The sequence below is a fragment of the Strix uralensis genome, chromosome 4, assembly GCF_047716275.1.
Source record: "Strix uralensis isolate ZFMK-TIS-50842 chromosome 4, bStrUra1, whole genome shotgun sequence".
In the NCBI taxonomy this organism is placed as follows: domain Eukaryota; kingdom Metazoa; phylum Chordata; class Aves; order Strigiformes; family Strigidae; genus Strix; species Strix uralensis.
The window spans coordinates 90,897,576-90,920,808 of NC_133975.1; the positions used below are offsets into that span (position 1 = coordinate 90,897,576).

Consider the following 23,233-nt stretch of genomic DNA (forward strand, 5'->3'; position numbering starts at 1 on the left):
TGTCATGGTTATCAGCATCTTTCTTTCACACCATCTCTCCATACACAGATTTGAGCTTGCTGAGAGGCGAATGGTTCTGCTTAGGTTTCTTGGAAATGTATGAGGAGAATGAGAGATCAGCAAAGGAAGAAAACTAAGTGAGAACCCTGTGTAGGAAGAGGAGAAATTTGCCTGCTCAATTTTCTTACAGGATCCTTAGGTTATAATATTTGACAAATAACAGTATCTAAGCAGTTGCTTTAATTTCTCTCATACAGAGGCAACATACCAGAAAAAATATTTGTCTATAAAAATTTGACAAAAACCAATGATGCTTTCAAACTGCATGTTCCCCAACTCCCTTGTTTGTCTTTTTTAGCTTTTTCAATTTACAGGGTCATATTGAGAGCTTAATGCTGGTTTTTGCCCTGCCATTGTTTCTGAGTTTTCCATTTATAGCTGCTTTTTGACTAGGCTGGTCACCGAGTATGAAATTATTTGTTTTCAAATCCAAGCACAGAAAAACTGGGGGATTCAGCTTGTAACTATTTTGATCTGATGTCTTCTCGGAAAAGGCACATGTGGCCACCAGCTGGCCTTCTCCACTTTAGGGATCTTTGGATGTTCTTTACTGCTAACGCTCAGCCATCTGATGCAACCTTTGCTACATATATCACCAATACTGTAACATGCCACAATGACCCTTCCACTCAGGTACTGAGTCCTCACGTCTCACAGTGCATTCCAGCATGAGCAATATGGAAAACATGAAGCTATTGCACAACCATACCATGACACCTTTCTTCCATTACCTCCAGCACAGCGTCTTGCAATTCCTTTTTAATTGCTCTCATAATCTTCCTCTACCACATGTATACCTAAAGAACAGCCAAAAATAGCTCAAAGAAAATAGGCAAATTCTGTTACGGGAAAGTAGCTGAAGTTTGACAGAGGGGTCACTTCTTAGGCTGAAGGTTTCACAGAGGATGCTACGGAGCCTAGTTTTGACTGTTCTTCAGTGCAGAACTCATCGTCATGACAGAACTAGAAGACCTCACACCTGCTGATGTTTGAAAGAAGACGCATGGCAGAACTATATTTATGTTCAACATACACCAAGTCACCTTGGATTGAAGAGAGGAAAAGACTCAGTTCTTGGTTTAGATTTGCTCTCTCATAGTTCTACTGCTTGACTGCAAGAAGTGCAGTACGTAGGCTTTGCATTAGATGAATGGAGCCCTCTTCAGCTACATCCATCACTGCTTTGGGCCACTCCATCACCTTGCAGCAAAATCTAAATCCTTTCTGCTGCTGCACTTAACCTGCCTACCCTTGTATCCTCCACGCTTATTCATAGCCAAACCCTTGACATGCAACAGCTGCCTGCTTCCCTCTCCTCTGTCTGCTCACCCATGGAAATCCAAGGGCTAAGAAATCCCAGGGCTCTACTGTACTGCTTTGCACTACATGGCAGCACAAACTTGGGAAGCCAGTTTAATGAGGCAGCTAAGGGGAAAGAGGAATGCTTGGAGGTGGCTGCGCACTCTGAACTGCTGTGCCATCAGATGTTAGCTTAACCTGTTGAATAGCAGTTTGCTTGCCCTGCTCATTTAGGCTAAAAATACATATGCACAACCCTGCCAGCAGGTCTGGAGGGACAGTGAGAAGCTGGGACAGACCAAGTGTGGGGAACTTTCCCACCAGATGGATCTAGAAAAGAACAGCCATCCACAGCCTTTGCTCAAGGAGCTTTCATATTATAGGCTCCTATTTCAGCCCAGCAGGTAATGAAATGGGGAATAGGAGGGGGGGATGGACAATGATTCAACTAGACATGCAGCATTAAATGGTCCCTGGACAACAGTTTGATCATCTTGGCCATCTCCAGGACTGGACAGAAAAGGCACTGGCAGACCTGGAGGGATTCTTCATGCCTCTGGTTCTGAAGGCATAGACTTACGCATAGACTCAGACTCAAATGAAAGGAATCACTAACTGCTTAATTTTAAGCATGTGATTAAGTTCAGCATCAAGTGATTTAAACACATTCTTAACAGTCTTCACCCAGGAACCTCTGATAATTTTGATCAAGTCTTGCTTTGGTAAGATCCTTAATTTCTTGTGTAAGCTTTAAAACATAACGGGGTCTGATCATAACATTATACACACAGATGGTCATTCCATGAGTGGGCAGCACTGTGACTGCCCATTCTTGTCTGAAGCAGTGGAATATGGAATAAAGCTAAAGATTTTGGCATTAGCCTTCAGTGACAGACTTTAGGAATAAGCCTCTGCCAACCAAGATCCTAGAGAGCAGAACACTACTATCCTCTCACCCTGCATCCACCTCCACATTAAGCCTCTCTCCCCCAGACATCGCCCAGGCACTCCAGCTGACATCACAAGCTACCTGCTGCTAGAGGCTTGGGGTCTTGGCAGGCTGTGGCCAAGCGCTATGGGATTGGACGTTCTGAGATTAGAGGGCGATTTAAAAAAGAGAAAATGATTATCCTAAAGAATCATTAGCCTCTTAAAGGGCGATAAGGCAACAGCCTTCCTATATTAGCTGGTGCAGATTTCCTAAATGGGACTTATACTAGAGAAGACTGAAATATATTAGAAAGCTCTCACCGTACTGCAACATGACATGTATGTGTACCCCGCAAAATTAAGAATAGGCTGTGCATGTCCCAGCACTGCGGAGAGAAATTTCACATTCATCAGAAGCAGCTGTACAACCACTTTGTTATAATTGTCTGGGGTTCTGGGGTAAGAGTTTATTTATTTTCTTGCAGGAAAGATGGACTCAAAGAACTGGTTTCTATCCAATACACAACAGGTAACAGGACAGAGAGTCTTTCCTCAACAGTGTAATCTGTACCAAGGTGGGGTTCACACATCTTTGAGGGTTTAAAATACATGTATTAGCTGAGAGTTGTGAAATCTTATACCAAGGATACCATCAAGGGAACATTTCAAGGTTTTTCCTTGAAATGAGAGGAGAAAAATACCTACCAAAAAAAAGCTGACACTGTCAGCTGTTGTCCTGGCACCAGTCTAGTGCTCCCACCTCACAAAAATCTGGCTGCGCTCTCCTTAGCCTGAGGTTACCTCAGGCTATGTGTAACACCAGAGTTAGTAAACAGGCGGTGACGATGCCTCTGCTTGTGTACAGCATTCCAGTCCAATCATTACATCACGTACCAATCACTCAGGTTATGACTTTGATATTCCACTGACACACCAGTCATCAGCCTCCAGCGTCTGTGCGACCAGAGTGCCCCCAGCTTTAGTCTGCCTCAGGAGGAGATTCCCCAGAGTCAGCACTGTACAGCTCCCTGCCAGATCTCACGCTGGCCATTAAACGGGGAGGGTGCCCTGGTAAAATCTGGATCCAGATTCATCCAAACTACATCGCACTTCACCCTGTGTTGTTATGACTGGTGGGGTGGCTCTGGGGGATGGAGTGCTACAGATGAGGTACAGGGATGCAGGGGGAATTCAGATTGGATTAATTTAAGTAGATTACTTGTAAAAAGCACATGAGCCACATCAACCTCACTTCTCCCTCTTCTCCACCTCCCCTCACAAAAGTCCCATTGTTTTTCAAGAGCTCAGCAAGCCCAGATGTCTGTATTCCTGCACCCACATTACCTTTTACTCCAGCCAAGGCAGGTAAACTGCACTTACATTCTGATCTGGTGACACTGTCACTGTCACCACGCACAGACAGACATAACTAGGCAGGGTATTTGGCACTGGGAAGATACCACAGCACCTCAAACTACCAAAGAGCTGCTGAGAGCTGGCATTAGAGGGTGAAGAGCGATGAGGAAAACTGGCCTTGGTATAAATAGATGAAGCTACTGAGTTCAGCAGTTTAGCTTCTGCTCTTAGGTCAGTTACAAAAAGCTCAGCATGTAGCAGGGTCTGAGATAAGACAAGGTTAGGAGCACAAGAAGAATTAAAATCTGCAATGTAGAGATGTCATGGCAGAGCTGGAAAAGGTTAGTGCCAGGTCAGGATCAATAGCAGAACCAATCTCATAGGAAATATTGATAGGTCAGAGTCAGCCAAGAGAGGAGCAACATCAGGACATGGTCACTGAGCATAGGAAAAAGTTCAGACTATGTCACTGCAGCTACACACAGGGAGGAGTTACTGTCAGCCTGTTGTCATGTCTGCTTGGGTAAATACCTTCTTCTGTCAACACTGAATGCTGTTTTCAGCCACAGGAATTAAAACACTGGCAAAGTATGACAGCTCTTGATGGAGTAGAAATCTATTTGCTGGTGTCTACAGGTCATTGATAGCTGAGTGGAGCTCAAATGCCTTCACTAGTGATCTCAACCAGCCAAGAGCTTGGTCACTGCCAGCCTATATAATTTTGCTGTCAATCTCACAGCTACAGTGTGGCCCAGCGCCTGTCCCTCAAGTCACCACGTTCCCTGCGCAGAACGGGATGTAATGTCACATGAGTCACTTTCCTGTTGCGTTCCAAATAGGAGCACGGACCACAGAACTGCACTGTCAACGCTTCCCACACACAGTTTACATGGCAAGGAGGTGCAGCGGGAACATCTTCCCTGCACCTAGAAAAGCTGTCGAGTTACTCTTCCTTACCGTGCATTCGACCAAAAGGCTGGCAGTGGCCTTCTCACATTTGCACTGGGAGCAGGGAAGCTGTAACTGGTTAACGGCCTGGCTGTTCAGGGCTGCAGGAGCCCTGCTTGCTTAGGCATTGAGACACAGCATGGCAACACAGCCACCATTTCATGCAAAATGTGCCCAGGCCTTGTTATGCCCAGGGAACAGAAGATAAGGACACCGCCTCTGAGTAGTAACTTCTTGTTTCTGCCTGGAGAAGGGAGGTGAAGTCGGTGCCTCCAGGTGCAGGAATGTCTAGATGACACAAAGCTAGGGCAGAAATGCCAGTGATCCCAGTAAGCCCAGCTGGTACAGACACACAGGCCAAGGCTCTTTGCACTGGCAGTGCCATGAGTCACGAGCAGGAGAGGTGGAGCAGCCCAGCGGCTCCCGGTCTTCGTACGTGCCTGGAGTCAGCTTCCCCAAAACACACCCCCGGCACAGTGCAGCCACAGGGAATTCACCCCAACTTATGCTAATGCTCTGACTCACCCTGTTGATCAGCCTCTCTCTTTGCAGCCACTACAACAGCAGTCTTGGCCAGGCAGTCAAGTGCCTGAAGCCTGGCCGCTGGTGTTCCTCCCACCTGCCTTCTGTTACCACCACAGCCTGTGACTTGGTGCAATATGCCCTCAACAAGCCTTCTGTTTCCATCTGAGTGCAGGACAGTACAACAATTCTGCCACATGGCACGGGTTTTTCATATGGGACAGAAAGGAAACTTTCTCTCCCCAAAAAGAGGACAGTAACACACACGTATGGCTGTTTTTCTTTTCAAAGCCAAACCCAGACTTCAAAGAGGCTGTGATGAGAGCCATTGCCAGTCTGAGAACAGACCACAGAAATCATGACTTGTCTTAAAAAGAGAATCCATTTTATTTCACTAGAAAAATTCTGTTCCCACATGGGCTACTGCTGCACTTTCTGACCTCTCATTCCAGCAGGATTGGAAGCATTGTATCTCCTAAACCGAGCTGAAAGAAGTTTAATGTTGAAATCACTTTATCTTCATCATCTTTAATAGTTTTTAAGTATTTGAGAGTCATGATATCCCCATGATGGAAGTGATAACACCGAGCTTTCAAATGCTGCTACAGTGAACTGCCACAAAGGTTACGAAGCGTGGAATGGACCAGGTCCACCCAGGACGGGTCACAGCCAACACACACAACAGCTCTGTCCAGGCAGATGCTTTTCGTGTTTTGATCTTACGTGTGGTTGAGTGTAGGAGGACAATGCCCATTACCGGCCATACAGAAAGTCCAGCAGCTACTGATTACTTTTGAGTACTCTCAGCTGTCCAGCCACACAAGTTCTTGCTGTCCCCGCATGCAAGAAGGTGGCAAGCACTTGACTTCACAGAGCAGCATGACTGGCACCCAGGTTACAGGCAGGAGCATATCCAGCTTTGGAGAGATGCTCAAGAACTGACCGCTGGCCCTCAGCATGAAAAGGGTGGTCTGGACAGGCTGCTGGGCAGCACGTGTTACTTGTGCATTTGTGTTCCAGGCTGAATGAGTGTGTTTCTGTGGAACCTGCGCGTATTCACGCAAGTCCTCCGTGCCTGTTATCCTGGCACTCGGCTTTGTCTTCTGGGGCAGAGAGACAGCCTGATCTGACACACAGATGCTCTCTCTGAATTAAAGAGCTGGCAGAACTTGCTTATCATATTTGCCAGGGCACCACAAGGAAGACAGGCAACGCTTAGCAGGTGTGCGAATCATTTCTTGGCTTATCAAGTGTTTTTTCCATAACATTTGTTCTAAATAAATAGCATTGTGCTTTAAGGAAGGTGGTGATCATTGGTGCATTCTGCTCCTCGTCTTTGGGAAGAGTACCTGTAATTAGTAAGGACAGATCTTCAGATCTGCTGGGCTAATCACAAAAAGATTCATCAAGGGAAGCTGAAGACCTAGGTTACCAAAGCAAAGGGAGAAGAAAGCAGCGTTTTATTTTGAGACAGCTGAGAACCAAGGGCCCAAAACCTAAGCGGACATGATTCCACAGAAGGAGTGGAGTTACCATTGAGCCAGAATCTGTTCTATTAATACCACAAAAACAAACAGAGTAGCTCACATACAACACCTCTACATCTACTTTTCAAACCTCAAATGGTTCTCAGTATAGGTGCCAGAGGTACTAAAATATAAAGACAAATATTTTCAGCCATTTATTATAGGGACTCTCCCTTCAGGCAGAAACATAGTCTTAACATCAGAACACAAAAGTCTGCTCAGTGTGGCCATGTTTAAAGCAAAGTCTTTCAGTATTTGTCACTAACGATAATCCGCTTGGTATGAACCACAACGTCAGGATCATTTAGGGTTTTTTGCCACAGCAACCAGACTTTTAGTAGCAACACTCAAATGTTCAAAAGAGTGAAATACAATGTGAGGCACACTTACACATCAGAAACTGTAAAGGAGAAAGGATTCAGTGAAGGAGCAGCTTCTTGTCAAGACAGCTACTTATCTCTCTTTCTTCACACTGATCCACATGGTGAGTGGTTGGTTTATTGCTTTGACTGGACAGTCAACACACACACCTTCCTGCCCTGGAGCAATCAAGAGTCTAAACAGCAGCACTGTTACTACTCTCCTTTTTGCCGTGATAAGGATTTGGATGAGTGGGTAGCAGGTGGGTCTCCTCTCTCTCTCAGATGAAGACTATTAGTGACTGTTGTAGGTGTAAATCCTTCCCTCCGGCCACGACAAGGAGGGGCAGGGCTGCTGGGCATCAGGCTGCCCTCCTTACACCAGGGCATGCTGGGCTCTACCAGATGGCTGGGAGAGGGAGCATTTGGTTCTTCTTTGTGCTCCTTAGTCTCATTTCAGACTTCATCCTTACTCTCTCTTTATAGGCCTTTCTCGTGTCTCTTTAGCTGTGTGGTTTATGGGTTTTGTTCCTGAGGAGAAACCTCTTGTGCTGTTATTAAACCTCTTGTGCCATTATCACACTTGGGAAGTTGCTGCTTCCTATCTTCAGAAAGCATGCCGGCTAGTTCTGGTCCTTCCTTAAAGCTTGGTGACAGACCTTGTAGCTCACTTCTCTGCTGGCAAGTAGAACATGAATTGTCTTCAAAATTCCAGATGATGCTGTAATGTTACCTTGTTTGGGGTTCCTCAGTAGTCAGGGGATGAGATGGTGCTTCAGGGTTTGCATTTGTTCTGCAGCTCCTGCTTTGCCATCAGTACGTCAATCAGATATTTCAGAACTCTCAGTTCTGTGCCTGTTTGGGGCTTTGTGGTCATCCTCTAGCTAGCTGTGTCTTGGGTTTAGTAGAATATGAATCCATAACATCTAGGCCACAGAGAAGCAATGCTTGTTGTGAAGACTCTGTGATGATGTGGGCAAGAACGGCTGCAAGCAAGTCAGGACAGAACCTTATCACTGCAAACTGATGAAGCCTTTCTGACACCACAAATCTGTGGAAATTCTGGAGCTTGGCTCCAACTGACTGAGACTATGCTCCTGCTATTTCCTGTGATGCTCCTGAAATGGAAACTTTCTGCTCTTCAAACAAGAGCTTTGGATGGAAGGGCACTGTAGTTAATAGACATAATGACATCACACAATCTCCACTGCAGTTAAGTCTACATAAAGTTGTTTTTTTTCTGTTATTGGTTCTTCATCTGGAGGAGTGGGCGATGCAATTTTAAAAACTTGCTGCTCTGCAGGTTAGGATATTCTTTTCAACCTCCAGGCTATGCCACTCATGTCCAGTTACTGCTCATGTGCTTTTGTACCAATTCAGTTTGAGTAACAGCTCCCTTCTCCTCCTCTTTCACCAGTCACCAGGGTAAACTCCATGATGTAAACCAGTCCTGTTCCCCCATTTACATACGGCCAGGCTAAGCAAGCCCAGCATCCTCCAGGAGGGAGGGCTCTTTGTTCCCTCGATCAGCTGAACAGCTCTCCCCTGTTCTGTCCATGCTTTCATCTTTTTTTTGAACTGTAAACAGTCTTTCAGTTGCAGCTTCAGCAGGGTGTTGTGCATTAACTCTTGCTGATTTGGTGGGTGATTCCCTCATGCAGCCCAGAACCACACCAGCATGTCTCAAAATAACAGTACCCGGTTAATGCCCCCCAGTTTTCCTCTCTTATCCAGTGCAGTCATCTCCCTTGTAACAGTTCCTGTCTGCATCTCACCTAATAACTTGTCATGCGTTACCCTATTAAATACTTTGCTGAAGCCTAGGCAAACTACATCTGCATATTCTCTTCTCTGCAGAAGTCAATTATTGAAGACAGCTGTGAAGTTAGTCTGCAGTGAAGTGTTTTGCTAAGCCCATTGTGTATTTCAACTATATCTGCATCCTGAGTTATTCTTTCTGTCAAAGCACATAATAGAAAGATTTGTGTGTTATTGAGGTCAGACTAACTAACTTCAGTTTGCTACATTGCATTTTATTTTTCACATCTCAAATACAGGCACTGCTTGCTATTTTCCAGTCATGTGGTACCTGTCCCACTTAGATATATTTACATTCTTTGCTAATAAACTGTTGGTTTGTGTCTGTTCTTTCACCTCCCTTGACACAAGCACCAGGAGTTCTTAGAACTGTGATTTTGCTTCAGATGTGGTAATTTTTTTAAAAGCCTCATAACAATCACCATCCTGTCTTTTATTGGTTTGCATCTAAGCTATCTTTAGTTTTGGCAGTCATATTGCTGCCTGTTATCTCACTTCTTTCTTGATTCTCTTTTTATGTGACTAGAAAGCTTCTTACTGAGTTTTAAACTCTTTGCAATGTGTAAATTACCCCCAACTTCTAAAGCTCTTGCTTCATTCTAAAGTGCCAAACAGAGGTTTCTCTGTTGCATTATTCCTTTTCCATCCTGTATGAGCTCCTTATTATTTCTTAAACCCTTTTTGAAATCAGCTGGTTACTCACTAAACACCTTTCTTTCCCTGCTTAGGATGCAAACCGTAGATTGCTTTCTAACTTTGACTGAGGGTCTTCCACATTTCTGTCTTCGGACTCTTCAGCCTACCTGCTCGTATCAACCAGTTCCTTCAGGTTTTTCTCAAACATGCTTTGTTAAAATTTTAGCTATAAACCCATTTTTCTTCTCTTTATATACTAGAAGTAAAACTAAATCACCTCCTGACGTGAAACTAAATGCCAACACTAAATCAGCCCGGATAAGGCACTGACATTTACAGTCAAGGCTGAGGTTCCTGCCCAAGCCATCGGAGCCATCTGAGCCCATGCCATCTCCATCTGTGTCTTACCTGTGTGGACATGCACGTGACTCCTCAAAATGCCCTTCTAGGTGTCAGCGTAGCATCTGGGCAGCAGAGTAAGGCCATAGGGAGCAAAGAGCAGGGAGTTACACAGCACCGAAGGATGAGCCAATCTAGTTCACAGCTCCCAGCCTGGCACTCAGATGAGCTCCTAGGCTTGGGATGCTATGGGCTCAGGCAAAAGGGGTTTCCAGCAGCTCTGTACTCAGCTTTTACGTCCAGTATCCAGTATGCTCATCCCTCAAGCTGTGCTTGTAGGAAGTGTTTGAGTTTCTTTTCTACCCTAAAGGAAGAAAAGACAAAATTCCCTAAGATCCTGCTACAGCCCTCCACACTGTCTCTGCTCACTGTGTCTGCCCTTAACCAAGCTAAAATCCAGCCTGAAATTGGAGTTCTGATTCTTTGCCGAGAAATTTTTTATGGGCCTGTGCTGGGGGGACCTCAGTATCAGTCAGCAACACAGAATGTGACAGAGGGACAGGGTGACCAGAGCAACCGAGGGGAGCTCCTGCCAGCAGGGTCAAAACTGCCCACCAGCTTGCAGTGAGAATGGGAGGGAAAGTCAGCAAAAAGCATAGTGCAGCAGATCACTTTGGTGTACAAGACTCAAAAGCCAAAACAATAATGCTGGGTTTTCTTCAGAGGACTTCTCAGTCAACTACCAGGACACTGGGGATTGTTGGCATGTTAATGCTCTTCAGATCTATGGATTTTTATTTTCATCCCCCCTCACATAACTAATTCAATGACAAATCGAGTTTGTCATAGCTCAACTAAGTTTGTCATTCCCATCTGTGGGCATTCAGTGGCCTTTGGGATATGAACTGGGCACACTGCAAAAACCACCAACACAGCTGACAACAGCCAGAGTTGTAGCAGCTGTAGGGGTGACAGACTGAACATGGAGTGGGTCAGCATCAGCGTCAGCTTAAGTTCTGCCCTGAAAAAGAATCCCCCAAGCTATTAATCCTATTACTAGTGTTGACATGCAGGCCACCTAAATGTGGAGACTGGTTTCCCTGCCTTGTTTGATTTCCACCTGAATGGCACTTTGTATGCACAGTTTCCTTGTTGTCCTAGATACGCAGGCTTTTGTTTGTCAGTCTGGTGTCTGTACAGTACTGTTGCCACTAGAGTTTAGGGTTGTTCTCTTTAAAGTACTGGTATGTCCTTTACCGTTTTTTCTTCTCTTTGCTTGGAACTCTGTTTAACCCCATGAGTTAAAGCATTTAACAATGAAAGTACATTCCCTTTGGATGTAGCAAACAAATCCAAATACACCCCTGCCTACTGTTCCATACATCATTCCTGATCCCCAAGCTTTAATGTGGAAGCTTTGACATTGCCACTTCTGTATTTCCGTGTTTGAAACAAGGATGTTTATTTATATGGATGCATATTTATATGGTAAGTGTTCACATCTGGAGGAGATTTGTAAATGCCATAAGAATAGGATTCAGCAAACAGATGTGAGATCCTTGGTGATGCACATAGATATGGCATCGTGAATATCAGGGGAATAGTACTGAGTTACATCGCCTTAAAGCGTCTGTGGCATTGTTTGAACCTCACCTCCAATTGCAGTAGCTGTAATCTTCACTGAAGCCTTAGGGAAAAGGGGCAGAGCTATTTTTTAGATTCTCCTGTCCGCTCACTATAGAGAGAGGAAAGCAGTGCCAAGCTGTTGGAGGAAGATGTGGGGGTACCTGGAAACGAACTGGTGATCCTCCTGTCCCCAGTTGGTATTTTCTGAATAGAACCACTTTCGGTAAAACCCAGTGTGTGTCCTCAGCTTACTGAAGCAAGTAATAGCCTGAAACACAAGATGAAGCTAATGGCAGTTTCAATCCACTGCTACGTGTCACGCCAGCCCTGTGGTTGGTTCCTCTGGCTCTGGAGTGATTCACCACTATCCTGAAAAACAGGCAACCCTGGCACTGTTAGTCACTCGGCACTAACGCGGGAACGTTCACTCTGGGGAAGCAGAACATACACTACTAAAGAGAAACTAGCTCCTCCTTTTCCCGAAACCTGGAAAAGCTAGTTTCAGGATGTCACAAATAAAGCTACGACGACTGCCTTTTTCTCCTTCCTAAAGGTTTCCAGGCCAAAATAAAAATTCTTACTACTGTTAAGCTTTTTAAAATTTTTTATCATTAACAGAGTATGGCCATTATCTTCCATTCCTTTTTCCCTTAGTCACTTTTAAACTGTCAAACTCCTATGCTTTTTTCCCATCTCCTTTCGTTGTACTCCTGAATCTACATCGTGTTCCCTAACAGTTAACCCCACTGCCACTCCACGTCCTCCCTCACACCTGCCTGAGCATGCCAGTGGTTCAGTTTGGCAGGCTGTTCTCCTCGCCTTACGAATGAACACGAGCTCCAACACTGACAGACACTAAATCCTCTCCTTAGCATCCACCTGCTTTACTTGCATAGCCACATCTATACCATCTCCAGGACACCTCTTCTGCTCCGCCCTTCACTCCTGGTGATCCTTATGCCCTTTGATTTATCTAACCAAAGTACAATGTGGGTACAGTCAGTAACAAGAAATGGATTAATGAAAGCTTGAAACCAAAATAAATGCTTAACCTCTTGCTGCTATGTCACAACTTCAGTAACAGCCTTCCCCCAGGCTGTGCTCCTAATGGTGGAGCAATATCCCAATGTCTTTACACAAGAAAATCAGGGACTTGACTTCAAAAGGAGTTTCTAACCTCATACCTAAATGATCTGGGTGTAACAGCACTGAAGGGAGCAGAGATCTGTAGTGTTTAACTGGTGCGGGATCTGAAGCTGGTCCCCTAAGGCTTCTGCTTTAGGCACTGGCTCTCCGTTGCAAAGCTGGCCTAGCCACCTAGCAGAGCCTTTTGACAAAGACAGACACACAGCTGAGACAGCTCTGCAGTGGAAAGGAGCAATTTTCCTTCCCCCCACTCCCATCAGCAAGCATGTAGTCATTTCCCAGTAGCGTATTTTCTATTTCTTGATCCAATTTTCCTTAGCTTGTACTAGCAGATAAGATATCTAGTGCTTCATTTACGAGACATGCATAATCCAGTGCATTTCTCAGATGGATAAAATTCACATCCTGGGGAAAACTGAAGAAAGAGGCTAGATTTTTTTTTTTTACTGGTATCACTAAGACCAGAACCTAGCAAGAGCTTCTTCAGCTTATCTTTTAGACACTGATTTGTCTGTCACTGTTTGTGCCCTTGCTTGATAAGGATGATGCAGCTACAGCCAAATGTTTGAATGCTTTTATTATATTGGGGTTTCGCTCAAATGTCCTTGATTTTAGCAGGAAAAAAATAAAGAACTAAATATGAAAAGTATACGCTTGCTGCAATGGGACACAGAGGACACATTGGTTTAATTCCCAGATGAAACTGGTTTCATTTGACTGAAAAGCCACATTATTTTGGCATTGACAAACTGCACAGCTAAGGCAGGGGTCTTGTCTCTTAGGAGCCAGGACCCGCAAGACGGAAAACGTAGATTTATTTCTTGTTTTGCCAAGCAGAGCTTTGACACAGACGGCTGCAAAGAAGAAGACTTTCTAGAGCACTTCTTTGTCTGTGACTAAGGCCTCCGGTATGGCGGTTGTATAAACAGGGGATGGATTCACATTCTGGCTATGGAAAGGGACCGGTGGGGAAGGAACCAGAGGCTGCAAGCCTGTACCAGCACGGGTGTGCGGTGTGAAGGGCTGGGAGGACGCAGTGCCGACCCCATACCTTTGAGCCTGAGTAAGACAGAGAAGGTGACTGGGAAAAGCGCAAGTGGAGAGGAGAATGAAGGAGCTTTGTTAACACTGACCTTGTGAAGGGTCACCCAAGGTGACAAGTCAGAGAGCCCGTCATGCAGGGCAGGAGAGGAGGGCATGCTGTGCAAGACACGGCAGGGCAGATGCGAGAACCACGCAGGCTGTTGATGTCACCCGTGGTGCATGTGCCAAGGCACAGGGAGCACCCACCACAGTCTGTGTGTGTTGTAGCTGCAACGCCCTGTTAAGTGGAATGGAAAGGTGGATGATGGTTGGAAGGGGCCCAACAGGAAACTAAAGAAAAGATTGTAAATAGACTGTTTGGAGTGATTAGATGCAGAGGACAAGAACAATAATGGGAAGTACTTCTGTAAAATGGTTTTGCTACTCATTCTTTCCCCCCCTTCTCTCTCCTGTTTTCAAAACGAGCAGTTTTGTAATTTGAACCCACCGCTTTAGCCGGGCTCTTCGGCTGTCACAACCTGCTTAAAGCTGACCTACAGCTGGGTCTCCATCTCATACACAGCCAGCTCTTGGACCCATCTATGTAACAAAGGTTATGTATTACAAGCCCACACTCCAGCCTGGATTTAGAAGGGAAAATGCACTCAGCTGACCGGATCCAGCACCATTTCCTCCCCTTTATGTGGCTTTTATGGCTCTGTTTCACCCATATGCCTTACGCCTCAGCCCCGCCGACCTCAGGAGCTGTCCTTTCACCCAGTTTAATATTAGCTGCTTGGTTTTCCAGCGCAGCAGCTCCCGTTCTTGGCTGAAGCCAGCGGCGGCAGCGCGGGGCAGGCTCCGAGGAGAACTTGCCGACCCTGGCCCTCCTTTCTGGGCACGCCGCGGCCTGCTCCAGCCGCCCCAGGCGCAGCCCCGCCGGGGGCGAGCGGCCGCTCTTTCCCCGCGCGCAGGGCTCTGACGGGGCGGGCCATCCCCGGGGATCACCCGGCGGGAATCCCCTCGCCGGCACCGCCCCGTTCCCCCGGCAGCTTTCACCGAGCGCGGGCAGCGCCACCCGATCCCCCCGCTCTCCCCTCAGGCCCTCCCGGGCCGGGCCGGGGGGCCCTCCCGCCGGGCAGGCCCGCGCGCGCCCGCCACCCCGCCTGACGCAACCCGCGCGCCGCCGGGCCCCACGCGCGGGCGGCGAAACACCCCGCACCGGTTGCATCACCCGCCGCGAGCCGCGGGCGGGGCGGGGCGGCCGCCAGGGGGCGGGGCGGCGCCGCCTTTAAAGCGCCACGGCCGGCGCGTGCCGCCCCGTAAGCGCCGCGACCCCCTCAGCGCCAAAGCCATGAAGCGCGACCCGCAGCGCCCCGAGTGCCGGCCGGAGCCGCCGCTGCCCCCCTTCCTCCTCTCCTCCTCCACCTCGTCGTCGGCCCCGGGGGAGGCGGAGGGCGCGGAGCCGCAGCTGACGCCGCCGGTGTGGATCTTCGGGTACGGCTCGCTGGTGTGGAGGCCGGGCTTCGAGTTCACGTCGCGCAAGGTGGGCTTCATCCGCGGGTACAGCCGCCGCTTCTGGCAGGGAGACACCTTCCACCGCGGCAGCGAGAGGATGGTAAGGGCGGCGGCGGCGGCCGTGGGGGGCCCGCAGGGCGGCCGTTGGGGCGCGCTCGGCTCTAACGGCTTCTTCTCTTGACTCTCCCTCACAGCCCGGCCGGGTGGTGACGCTGCTGGAGGACGGCGGGGTGAGTACCGCGGCTGGGCCGTGTTCCCCACACTGGGGGCTGGTGTCGGCAGCCGAGTGCTCTTCTGCCCTCCTGGGACTGGCGCGGGGGTGTGTTATCCTCCTCTGCCCTGTTATCAGCTGTGCAGAGACCCCCAAAGCAAGGCAGGCTCGCTTTGCAACGCTAGCGGACGTGTCCACTGCAGTCAGAGCATCCCATAACCGCCTTGCTCTTTCACTTTCAGGCATGCACGTGGGGTGTGGCCTATGAAGTCCGTGGGGAACAAATTGCTGCATCGCTCCAGTATCTCAACATGCGAGAAGCTGTCCTGGGAGGCTACGACACCAAGCTAGTGAAGTTTCACCCTCAGGAGAAAGATGCAGAGGAACCCATCCTGGCTCTTGTTTACATTGCAACACCCCAGAACCCTTCGTACCTTGGCCCAGCGTCTGAAGAAGACATTGCAGCTCAGATCATAGTCTCAAGCGGTTGTGCTGGTCACAACATTGAGTACCTGCTGAGACTGGCAGACTTTATGCGCTACTTTTGTCCTCAAGCAGAGGATAAACATCTCTTCTCCATCGAAGAGGCTCTTATTTCCATCCTTCCGTGCCTGTACTGCACAGAGGAGCCCCTAGAAGAAACTGCAAGTGACCCTCAGAAGTCTAAGAGTTGAAATAATTTTTTGCAGGGTCCCAGTAGAAGGGACATAGGGGAGAAAGCAATGGGGACAATCTTAACTCTGATAAAATATACTGGACTGAGTGAATAAAGGGAGAATGAGCAAGTACTAGGGGAGGGAGGAAGTGGAGTAAAACATGCTTGCTGTAGGACTTGCAATTAGTACCTGTTACACTCCTTACCTGTAGCACCACGATAGCTGTCGCTGCTTTCCAGGAGGGGAGCAGGGATCTTCGCCGGAACTTTGCTCTGTAAGGCTTGCTTCCAGGGGTCAGACCTCACTTTCTTTAGCGAAGAAAGAGGCTCATCTATTCTGTGCACTTTTTTTTCTTTGAAGACTAGTTGAGCAGGACTTGACTGGGTTTAAGCAGTATATATGTAACTCTACCTCAGATTGGCAAAAAGCTGTTTGTGGTGGTGGAGACTTGGGCAGGTTCTGCCAAATAAGACCTTTTTTTTTTTTTTTCCCCCTGCCACGTCCCACCTCCAGTACAATGACCTGACACTAAATTTCAGGACTTCTGTGCAATATGGAGTGAACCGGCCTCTGTAGGTTCCTGTGGATCCTACTTCCTTATGTTGTGAAGGATCACAGTAATGCACTTATTTTCTAAAATGTCGTATTTATTATGTGTTGTATTTCCCCTTACGAGGGGTGTCTAAACTGTTCACATGCCACAGTGGCATGCAGCCCACATGCAACCTTGCATTTGTGCCTTCTAGTTTTAAATCAGTTTTCTGAGGAGCTAAGCCTGCTTTAATAACAGAAGCTTTTCTCCAAGCTCCGCTGACCTTGTGCTGCTAACCGACTCGGTAAGAAACGGTCCTGCCTGCGTGGGAAGTCCGTGCTGCCTGCAGGAAGGCTGGCTGGATGCCGCAGCAGCATTGCAGCTAGTCCAGGATGAACCTGTGGTGCTTCAGGATAACGTGGGTTTCTGTAGAAACATTTGAGGGTTCTAGTTCCATACCGGGGTGCCTGTCTGGTGACGCTTTTATTCGGCTGCGAAGGACCGTGACTGAGCATACTTGCAAGTCTCTGAGCTGCTGCAGAGCCTGCCTCGATTGGTGTTGAGCAGAGGCGCTGCTGCAGGCTCAGACTTTTCAGCTTCACATATTAACAGTATGAAAACCCATAGTATTTGGTAAGAAAACTACTGCAACTGCAGCAAAACAGCTCTTGAGAGCTGACCCCTGGGACAGCTGACTCCTCCCAGATACCAGGTGGGGTTTTGATTATAAAAAAGGAGAGGGACTGTTTGTATTACTGTGGCTTGTATGTGTATGAAGTGGTACTGTGCTGTGCCCAGTAATAAAACAAACTGACAAAGTTAGTCCTCTGTACTTTGGTGTTGGTCTTCTTCATTACTGACTTAAATGTCAGACTGATCCTTCTTTTTTAATGTGTTGTTTTGGTTTGTTTTTTTAAAAAACAAAACCTTAGCTGTAATGCTGCTGTATTTCCTACGGGTTTTGGGGTTTTTTTGCTGTGTTTTAAAAAAAACCAACCCACCTCCCTGCTGAGCAGCTTGCCCATGCTGGATCTCCTGAGAGGCGCCCATTGACTCTTGCCCTTTGAGAGAAGGGGATTCAGCGACTTTCCCCAGTTTCCAGCTCTGGCTGATTCCGGAGTGCTGGTGCTGACCTCAGCTACAAGCCGGCCCTCCTGACCATGCAGGGCAGGCACAGAAATGCAATTCTCCCTTGGCAGGTCGAAGGATTTTTGTTCTGAGTGTAACTTGGCGTGGCTGTTTCCAAGAAGTAACAGTGGAAGGATGAGAGGCTGCTGCTGCAGCCCGATCTGCCGGCTGCAGGGAGGGAGCAATTGCTGCTCCTCTGCTGCGTGCCCCCGGGGGGAAGGTTCCTGTCTGATTCCTCTGGTCACCAGCTGCCTTAGCACTAGCAGGTCACTGTACCTACCAGTATTACCTGCCTCAAGACTTAAGTGATGGAGTGAAAACTAATTGAAACAACTGACTTTACCACTAATTAAAGGCAGGTGTATATTTCAGGGATAACAGATTAGAGGAAACCATGCTTTCACTGTTCTGTGGAGGCTCTCACTTCACCTGAGCTGCTGTATCCCCCAGCTGGAAAATCAAAGGGTTAAAGAATCAATTTACCTGCAGGGAAACACTCCCTTACTGCTACAAGCCTGTGGTTATACCAAAATATCTCCAAAATAAACAAAAACATCTTCCTACCTCTCAAATTTTCAAAGGCACAGGGACCCTGCTGACAGGAGTCACTAGGTGATATGCACTAAGGACCATGCTGCTGCCCTGCAGGAAGAGCCCTTTGCTGGTTCATCCTCTTTCACCTGGGCTGGCCCCGTGATCTTTCACATCGCTGGTAAAAGACAAGCAGCAAGTGCTTGTGAACAACCTGTCAGTGCTAGGCGTGTTCCTTCAGCTGCTGTTTCTTCTTCCCTTGAACAATAAAGTATTTTCAGCACAGATGCCCTACTTCACTGAACTACCCTTTCCTTCCCAGTAAGTTCTTTGCAGTGGACTTCCAAAAAAAGGACCCCATTTTCTTTTCAGGAGTAACGAAAAAGATGCAGTGACAGGACGGCAGCAGCTTAGGTCACTAGGACAGACAGTGAGATACCATGCAAGTTCTTTCTTCTGAGGCTTTAATTGTGTCCTGTGAGTCTGGGAACTGGTCACGTTTTGGCCAGTTGCTGAATTTAAGAGGTTAGCATCCCAAATTTGAACTTTGGCCATGTGAGTGTGGAGAGACGGCACCCTGCAACATTTGCTAGATGCCCAGCTCATGTTTGTACTGCTGCTCAAAGACAGGGGACCATGGTGGCTTGCCTCTGATGAACCAGATGTGAGGAAGATAGTTGCAGCTTGGAGGCAGTCATACAGCTGTGGCCCTTGGGAGTGCCAGGCCAGCAGTGACACACAAGGACAGTGTCCTACCCCCTACGTAGGCCTTCCCTCTCCATGGCACAACTTGCCAGCCCAGGCTGTGGGTGCAGCTCTGGCACTGGCCTGATAGCTGGTCGGGGAAGGAGCACTCACCTTGTCAGAGGGTGACAGCCACCCTCGTTTGCGCAGTGCTGCCAGACGCTTCTGGAGGTGCTTCTCTATCTAGTGGCTTCCTCTTGCACATGCAGTTGTCTCTTCTCTGGCTTCCCTGTGGCAAGCTCGTGCCTATCAGGTCACCTCACATTAGAAACTGGTTGCAATAGAAACATGTTTACAAGCACTATCAGTCACACACTTTCCAAGTCTAAACCCAGCATAATTCATGTGATTTCAGACCCTTCTTCAACCTTTTCCATTTTGCTGCCCGGCAGTTCCCACACAGCCCTGAGTTACTGCTTCCTTGAGTACATTAGGACGGGACCTACCCAGCTGCTCTGCAGTGGCACAGCCAGCTAAATAAAGTAGATGACAACAGTTAATCCAGCCGTGCCCTTCATATGTATAAAGCGCTCCCGAGGGCACATGGTCCTTAATAGGGCAGGAGAAAGGATAAAGAAACTCAGCAATGTTAAAAGGATTGAGGGAAGCCAAAACCAGAAGAAAAAGTCTCTGTTTCATTAGGTGCTACAGCATCATCCCCGTTTCAAGGTGGAGTGTTGAGAACTGAGGAGACTTCACACAGGTAAACCTCTACCTAGGCTTTAGTACTTCCAGCTTTAGTAAAAATGTAGTTTAAAATACATATCACCAAAGTGTGAACTTAGCTGCACTTGGTGTACTTTTCTAGATGAGATGCCAGGTCAGAAAATCCGTGAGACCAAACTCATGTTTGTGGTTGATGGCAGTACAGGCATGCAGCTTAGTGTGGGAGGGAGGTGGTGGGAGAGGATGGAGAAGGGTGGGGAACAGACCAGCATGCCTCAGCTGGCTGCAAAAGCAGCCAACGTCTTGGTTGGGTCTGCTTGAGGAGAACATACGTTTGAGCATCCAAAAAGTGGGGCCAGCACAGACTTTGAAGGCTATCAAGAAACCAGCGTGGGATCTCAGTGTTGGGGGGTGCTGAAGGGGAGAGGCGTAGCTCCACATGCATACCCCTGCCTCGAGAGGGTCCCTGGGGCTCCGCCGTGGATGCTGGCGAGAGGCTGGCAGGCAGCGTGCAAGTCACAGGGAATGGCACATGTTGGATTTAGCAGCTGTTACAGGAGCTGGTTGTAGGTAGCACGTGCTAGCCCATATGTGTCTACTGTCTGCTTGCCGCTCAAGAGGCAGGCTGAAAAGTGGATTTAATTACCTACAGATGTTTCACAGGCAGAGGAAAAGCAAAAGATAAAAAACTCAAAGAATGCTTATTGCTGCTCCTGGACAGCCTCTGCAGCGATACACGGGCTGGTCGGCCGGTGCAAGTGAGGGAGCAGCTGGTGATCTTCTGCTACAGCCTCTGCAAAGGCAGCGTTCTGGCAAGGGCTCCCCTCTGCAGCAGAGGCTGGACAGCACTTTGTGCACACGGTATGCCGAGTGGATGTGTCCAGAAACAACGTCTGCTTGGTAACAGCCTGTTCTTCTGCTCCTACTACCCCGAGAGATTGGATGGTGAAGCAGGGGAAAGAAGGAGGGTCTACTTGGTGTACAGCTGCACCAGGACAAGTGAGACTGACTTTGCGTAAAATATCCAGCACAAAACACATAGATGTGGTCACCTGTGCGCTTCAATGCTTCTCCATATAACATGTTCCAGATAGTTCAGTGCCAGAATGGTAGGTAGCACTGCCAACATGTCCCAAAAACCTCGGAGTCAATCTAGGCCTGGAAGTCTTTTGTAAAACTTTAAATCGGGTTATATCACATTCAGCGCAATAACCTCATCCCAAAGGCAAAGGAGAAAGCAAATGAGCAGACTTTGGATGGGAGATTTTCCCTGAGTCGGACTTCTTGCTTTGGTACTGCCAGTTTTCACAACATGGCACATACTTCAGTAGCACCAAATCCAAAGAGATTTTTTTAGAACTCAAGGACAGATGCAACATTAAAAAGTGCATGAGTGGGCAGCCATGTGCCACTGGCACGCATCCTAGCTCAGCACGGCATGGTTCCCCACGCACCGGAGGCACAGGAAGGGATAAAAAAACTAGATTTACAGTTAGGCTGTGGAAAAACTACACTCGCAGCAAAGCCCGCAGCTGCTCAGCAGACTTCGGAATTTCCTACTAATGAGTTGTCCTGGCTTAAGTGAAAACCTCCCTAATTTATATGCTGTATTAAAGTTATGAGAGAAGCCCCATATTGCTTTGAAAGAGCCTTGGGCCCAGGAGAGAAGGGAGGGCGGAAGGAAGTGGGCATTCTGGGCAGCACTAGGGAAGCTCTACATGCTTTGTTTACAAACCCTGTACACTTTTTGTTTGGTTTTTGGATGTGTTTTATTCTTTCTCAACTCCCTTTTCATCTCATCGTAGTGCCAGCCACACTGATGAGTGTTTATGCTTGCGAATTCCTGAAGCACAGCCAGTACCTTGAACTCCAGAGAATGAGACTGAAATAACGTAAAAGGTCAGGGAAGTTCAAAGACAGAGAGGTGCTGTTTTCCTAGCTGGGGACACTACACTGTTCCCAGACCACGCTGGGCTGCTCTGGGGACACAAGAACAAAGACTTCTCTCTTGCGTCCGCCTGTTTACGCTGCTTTTTGCCTCCCTCACCTCACTGTTTTAATGGGACTCATTTCCATGAAGGTTCAGTTAAAACCACCAGGGATCAGTTTGGCCTGAGCCTGACAACTGAAAAGACACCTGATAGCTACTGGCACTTAAAACTCCTGTCACCAAAGGAAAAGGGAAGTTTTTATCCCAACTGCTCGAGCCCCGCTGGCTCACACAGTAGGAATGAGCCCCAGAGTGCTGCTTCATCTGCAAGCAGATATCAGCTATTGCGGCACCCAGGAATCTGTGAGCACTTCACCCACGGGAAGACAAGTCAGAGGATGACTTTTGGAGAGGATGGGTTTCATTCAACCTTGCTGGTTAGCAAGCCTGTCCTTCAGAAACACGATGAACGTGCACCGGGGCTGACTGGACACGTGCCAGGATGTGCAGCCCCGCTGTGCCGTGCCAGACGGCGTGCAGAGCGGCCACGGCCGGGCACACCACCCCACGCTCCGCACGAAGCCGTGGATCATACTTCCCACTGCAGATTTCTGCAGACCAGGGGGTTCACTAGCACGTGCACACAGATGACACGACGTGCTCGTTTGCACAGCACTGCTCCTGCCCCGCATGCCCTTGTTCACAGGTGAAGGGAGGCTGGGAATGGTCCAGGCTAATGCCAGCACTGGGTTTTCGCTAGCTCATGGCCTTGGCTATCTGATTTGCCTTGAACTGGAGCTATGGACCAAGCAACACCAACAGCACAGACAATACTGAAGTAATTTCACAGACTGGAATCCAACTCATTTACAGCAATTATAACCTCATCAACAAACAAACCGCCTCGGGGGCAACCACAGCCAGCCTGCTGATATTAAACTCTGTCTACACAAAGCGTATGCGACATTTGAAAACATTTAGAAAACAAACTAAAAAAGCAGCTTTTTATCCCCTCCTTGTCTAGACGGCACACCAGCCTTTCCAAACTCTCAAGTTGGCACCAAGGAAGCGCGTAATGCCACGGGAGGGAGGGACCGGTGAGGAAAGGCAGGGGCTGCCCGTGGATGTGTTGATGTTCCCTCCGCTCACCCCGCAGGAACCCAGGGCAGCACTGGTGTGCGTGCTTTTCACGTGTCACAACAACCGCCAGTGCTGCAAGTGACCTCCCTGGACTGCGGCTGGCACGTCGCTCATCGGCCGGGGGCCCCAGGGGTGGGAGATACTGTTACAGACAACTGGTGTCAGCAGCTTTATCCTCAGGATGCTTCTACAGACATCACGGGCTGAAATCGCTCACTTATTTTTGTTTTCCAGTGAAGTACCCACTTCATTACGTAAAACTGAGCCAAAACTACCTTCCAAACAGCTAGCAGGCCTTTAGATTATACATAAATTCATTTTAGATTACACATACATTCATTCTTTTGGCCTGCTTTATAAGACTGTGTTTTTCTCCAAGACGTTCCTCTCCATGAACACACAGTCCCACTTTTAGAGAGGGAGAAAAGCAGGAATGCGCAGCTCCCCACGGCTGTGATAGATGCTTTTCATCTTCCAACTGTTAAGAGGCTCGATTACCTCTGGACCTGCTAGGCAGGGGCCAGATGAAACTGTGTCTCTTGTCACTGTGCAGCGCAGTCAATTCTTGGCAGCATTTGTGTCTCTAAAC

At 48.0% G+C, this 23,233-nt stretch overlaps 1 protein-coding gene and 1 long non-coding RNA gene across 3 annotated transcripts in view; one reads left to right on the plus strand and one right to left on the minus strand.

Moving 5' to 3' along the window:
- LOC141943124 (uncharacterized) overlaps positions 1–14,605 on the minus strand; it is a 31,421-nt gene extending 16,816 nt beyond the window's left edge. Inside the window, exons 1-3 of one of the 2 annotated variants that reach the window (XR_012628854.1) lie at positions 13,699–14,605; positions 11,581–11,687; positions 9,863–10,157 (exon numbers count right to left, since the gene is read on the minus strand). This is a non-coding gene — a long non-coding RNA (uncharacterized LOC141943124). Of the gene's footprint in view, positions 1–9,372; positions 10,158–11,580; positions 11,688–13,698 lie in introns of those variants that run through there. The other variant, XR_012628853.1, reaches the window with a different exon arrangement.
- A 298-nt stretch (positions 14,606–14,903) lies between these two features.
- CHAC1 (ChaC glutathione specific gamma-glutamylcyclotransferase 1) lies at positions 14,904–17,337 on the plus strand. The gene is made up of 3 exons (XM_074867799.1): positions 14,904–15,206; positions 15,301–15,336; positions 15,560–17,337. The coding sequence occupies exons 1-3, from the start codon at positions 14,943–14,945 to the stop codon at positions 15,989–15,991; spliced, it is 732 nt and encodes a 243-aa protein (XP_074723900.1). The 5' UTR covers positions 14,904–14,942; the 3' UTR covers positions 15,992–17,337.
- Positions 17,338–23,233: the final 5,896 nt, after the last annotated feature.

Coding starts and splice junctions, on each gene's coding strand:
- CHAC1 (XM_074867799.1), top strand. CDS start 14,943: ATGAAGCGCGACCCGCAGCGCCCCGAGTGCCGGCCGGAGCCGCCGCTG. Junction 15,207..15,300: donor ACCGCGGCAGCGAGAGGATG/GTAAGGGCGGCG, acceptor TCTCCCTCACAG/CCCGGCCGGGTGGTGACGCT. Junction 15,337..15,559: donor CGCTGCTGGAGGACGGCGGG/GTGAGTACCGCG, acceptor TTTCACTTTCAG/GCATGCACGTGGGGTGTGGC.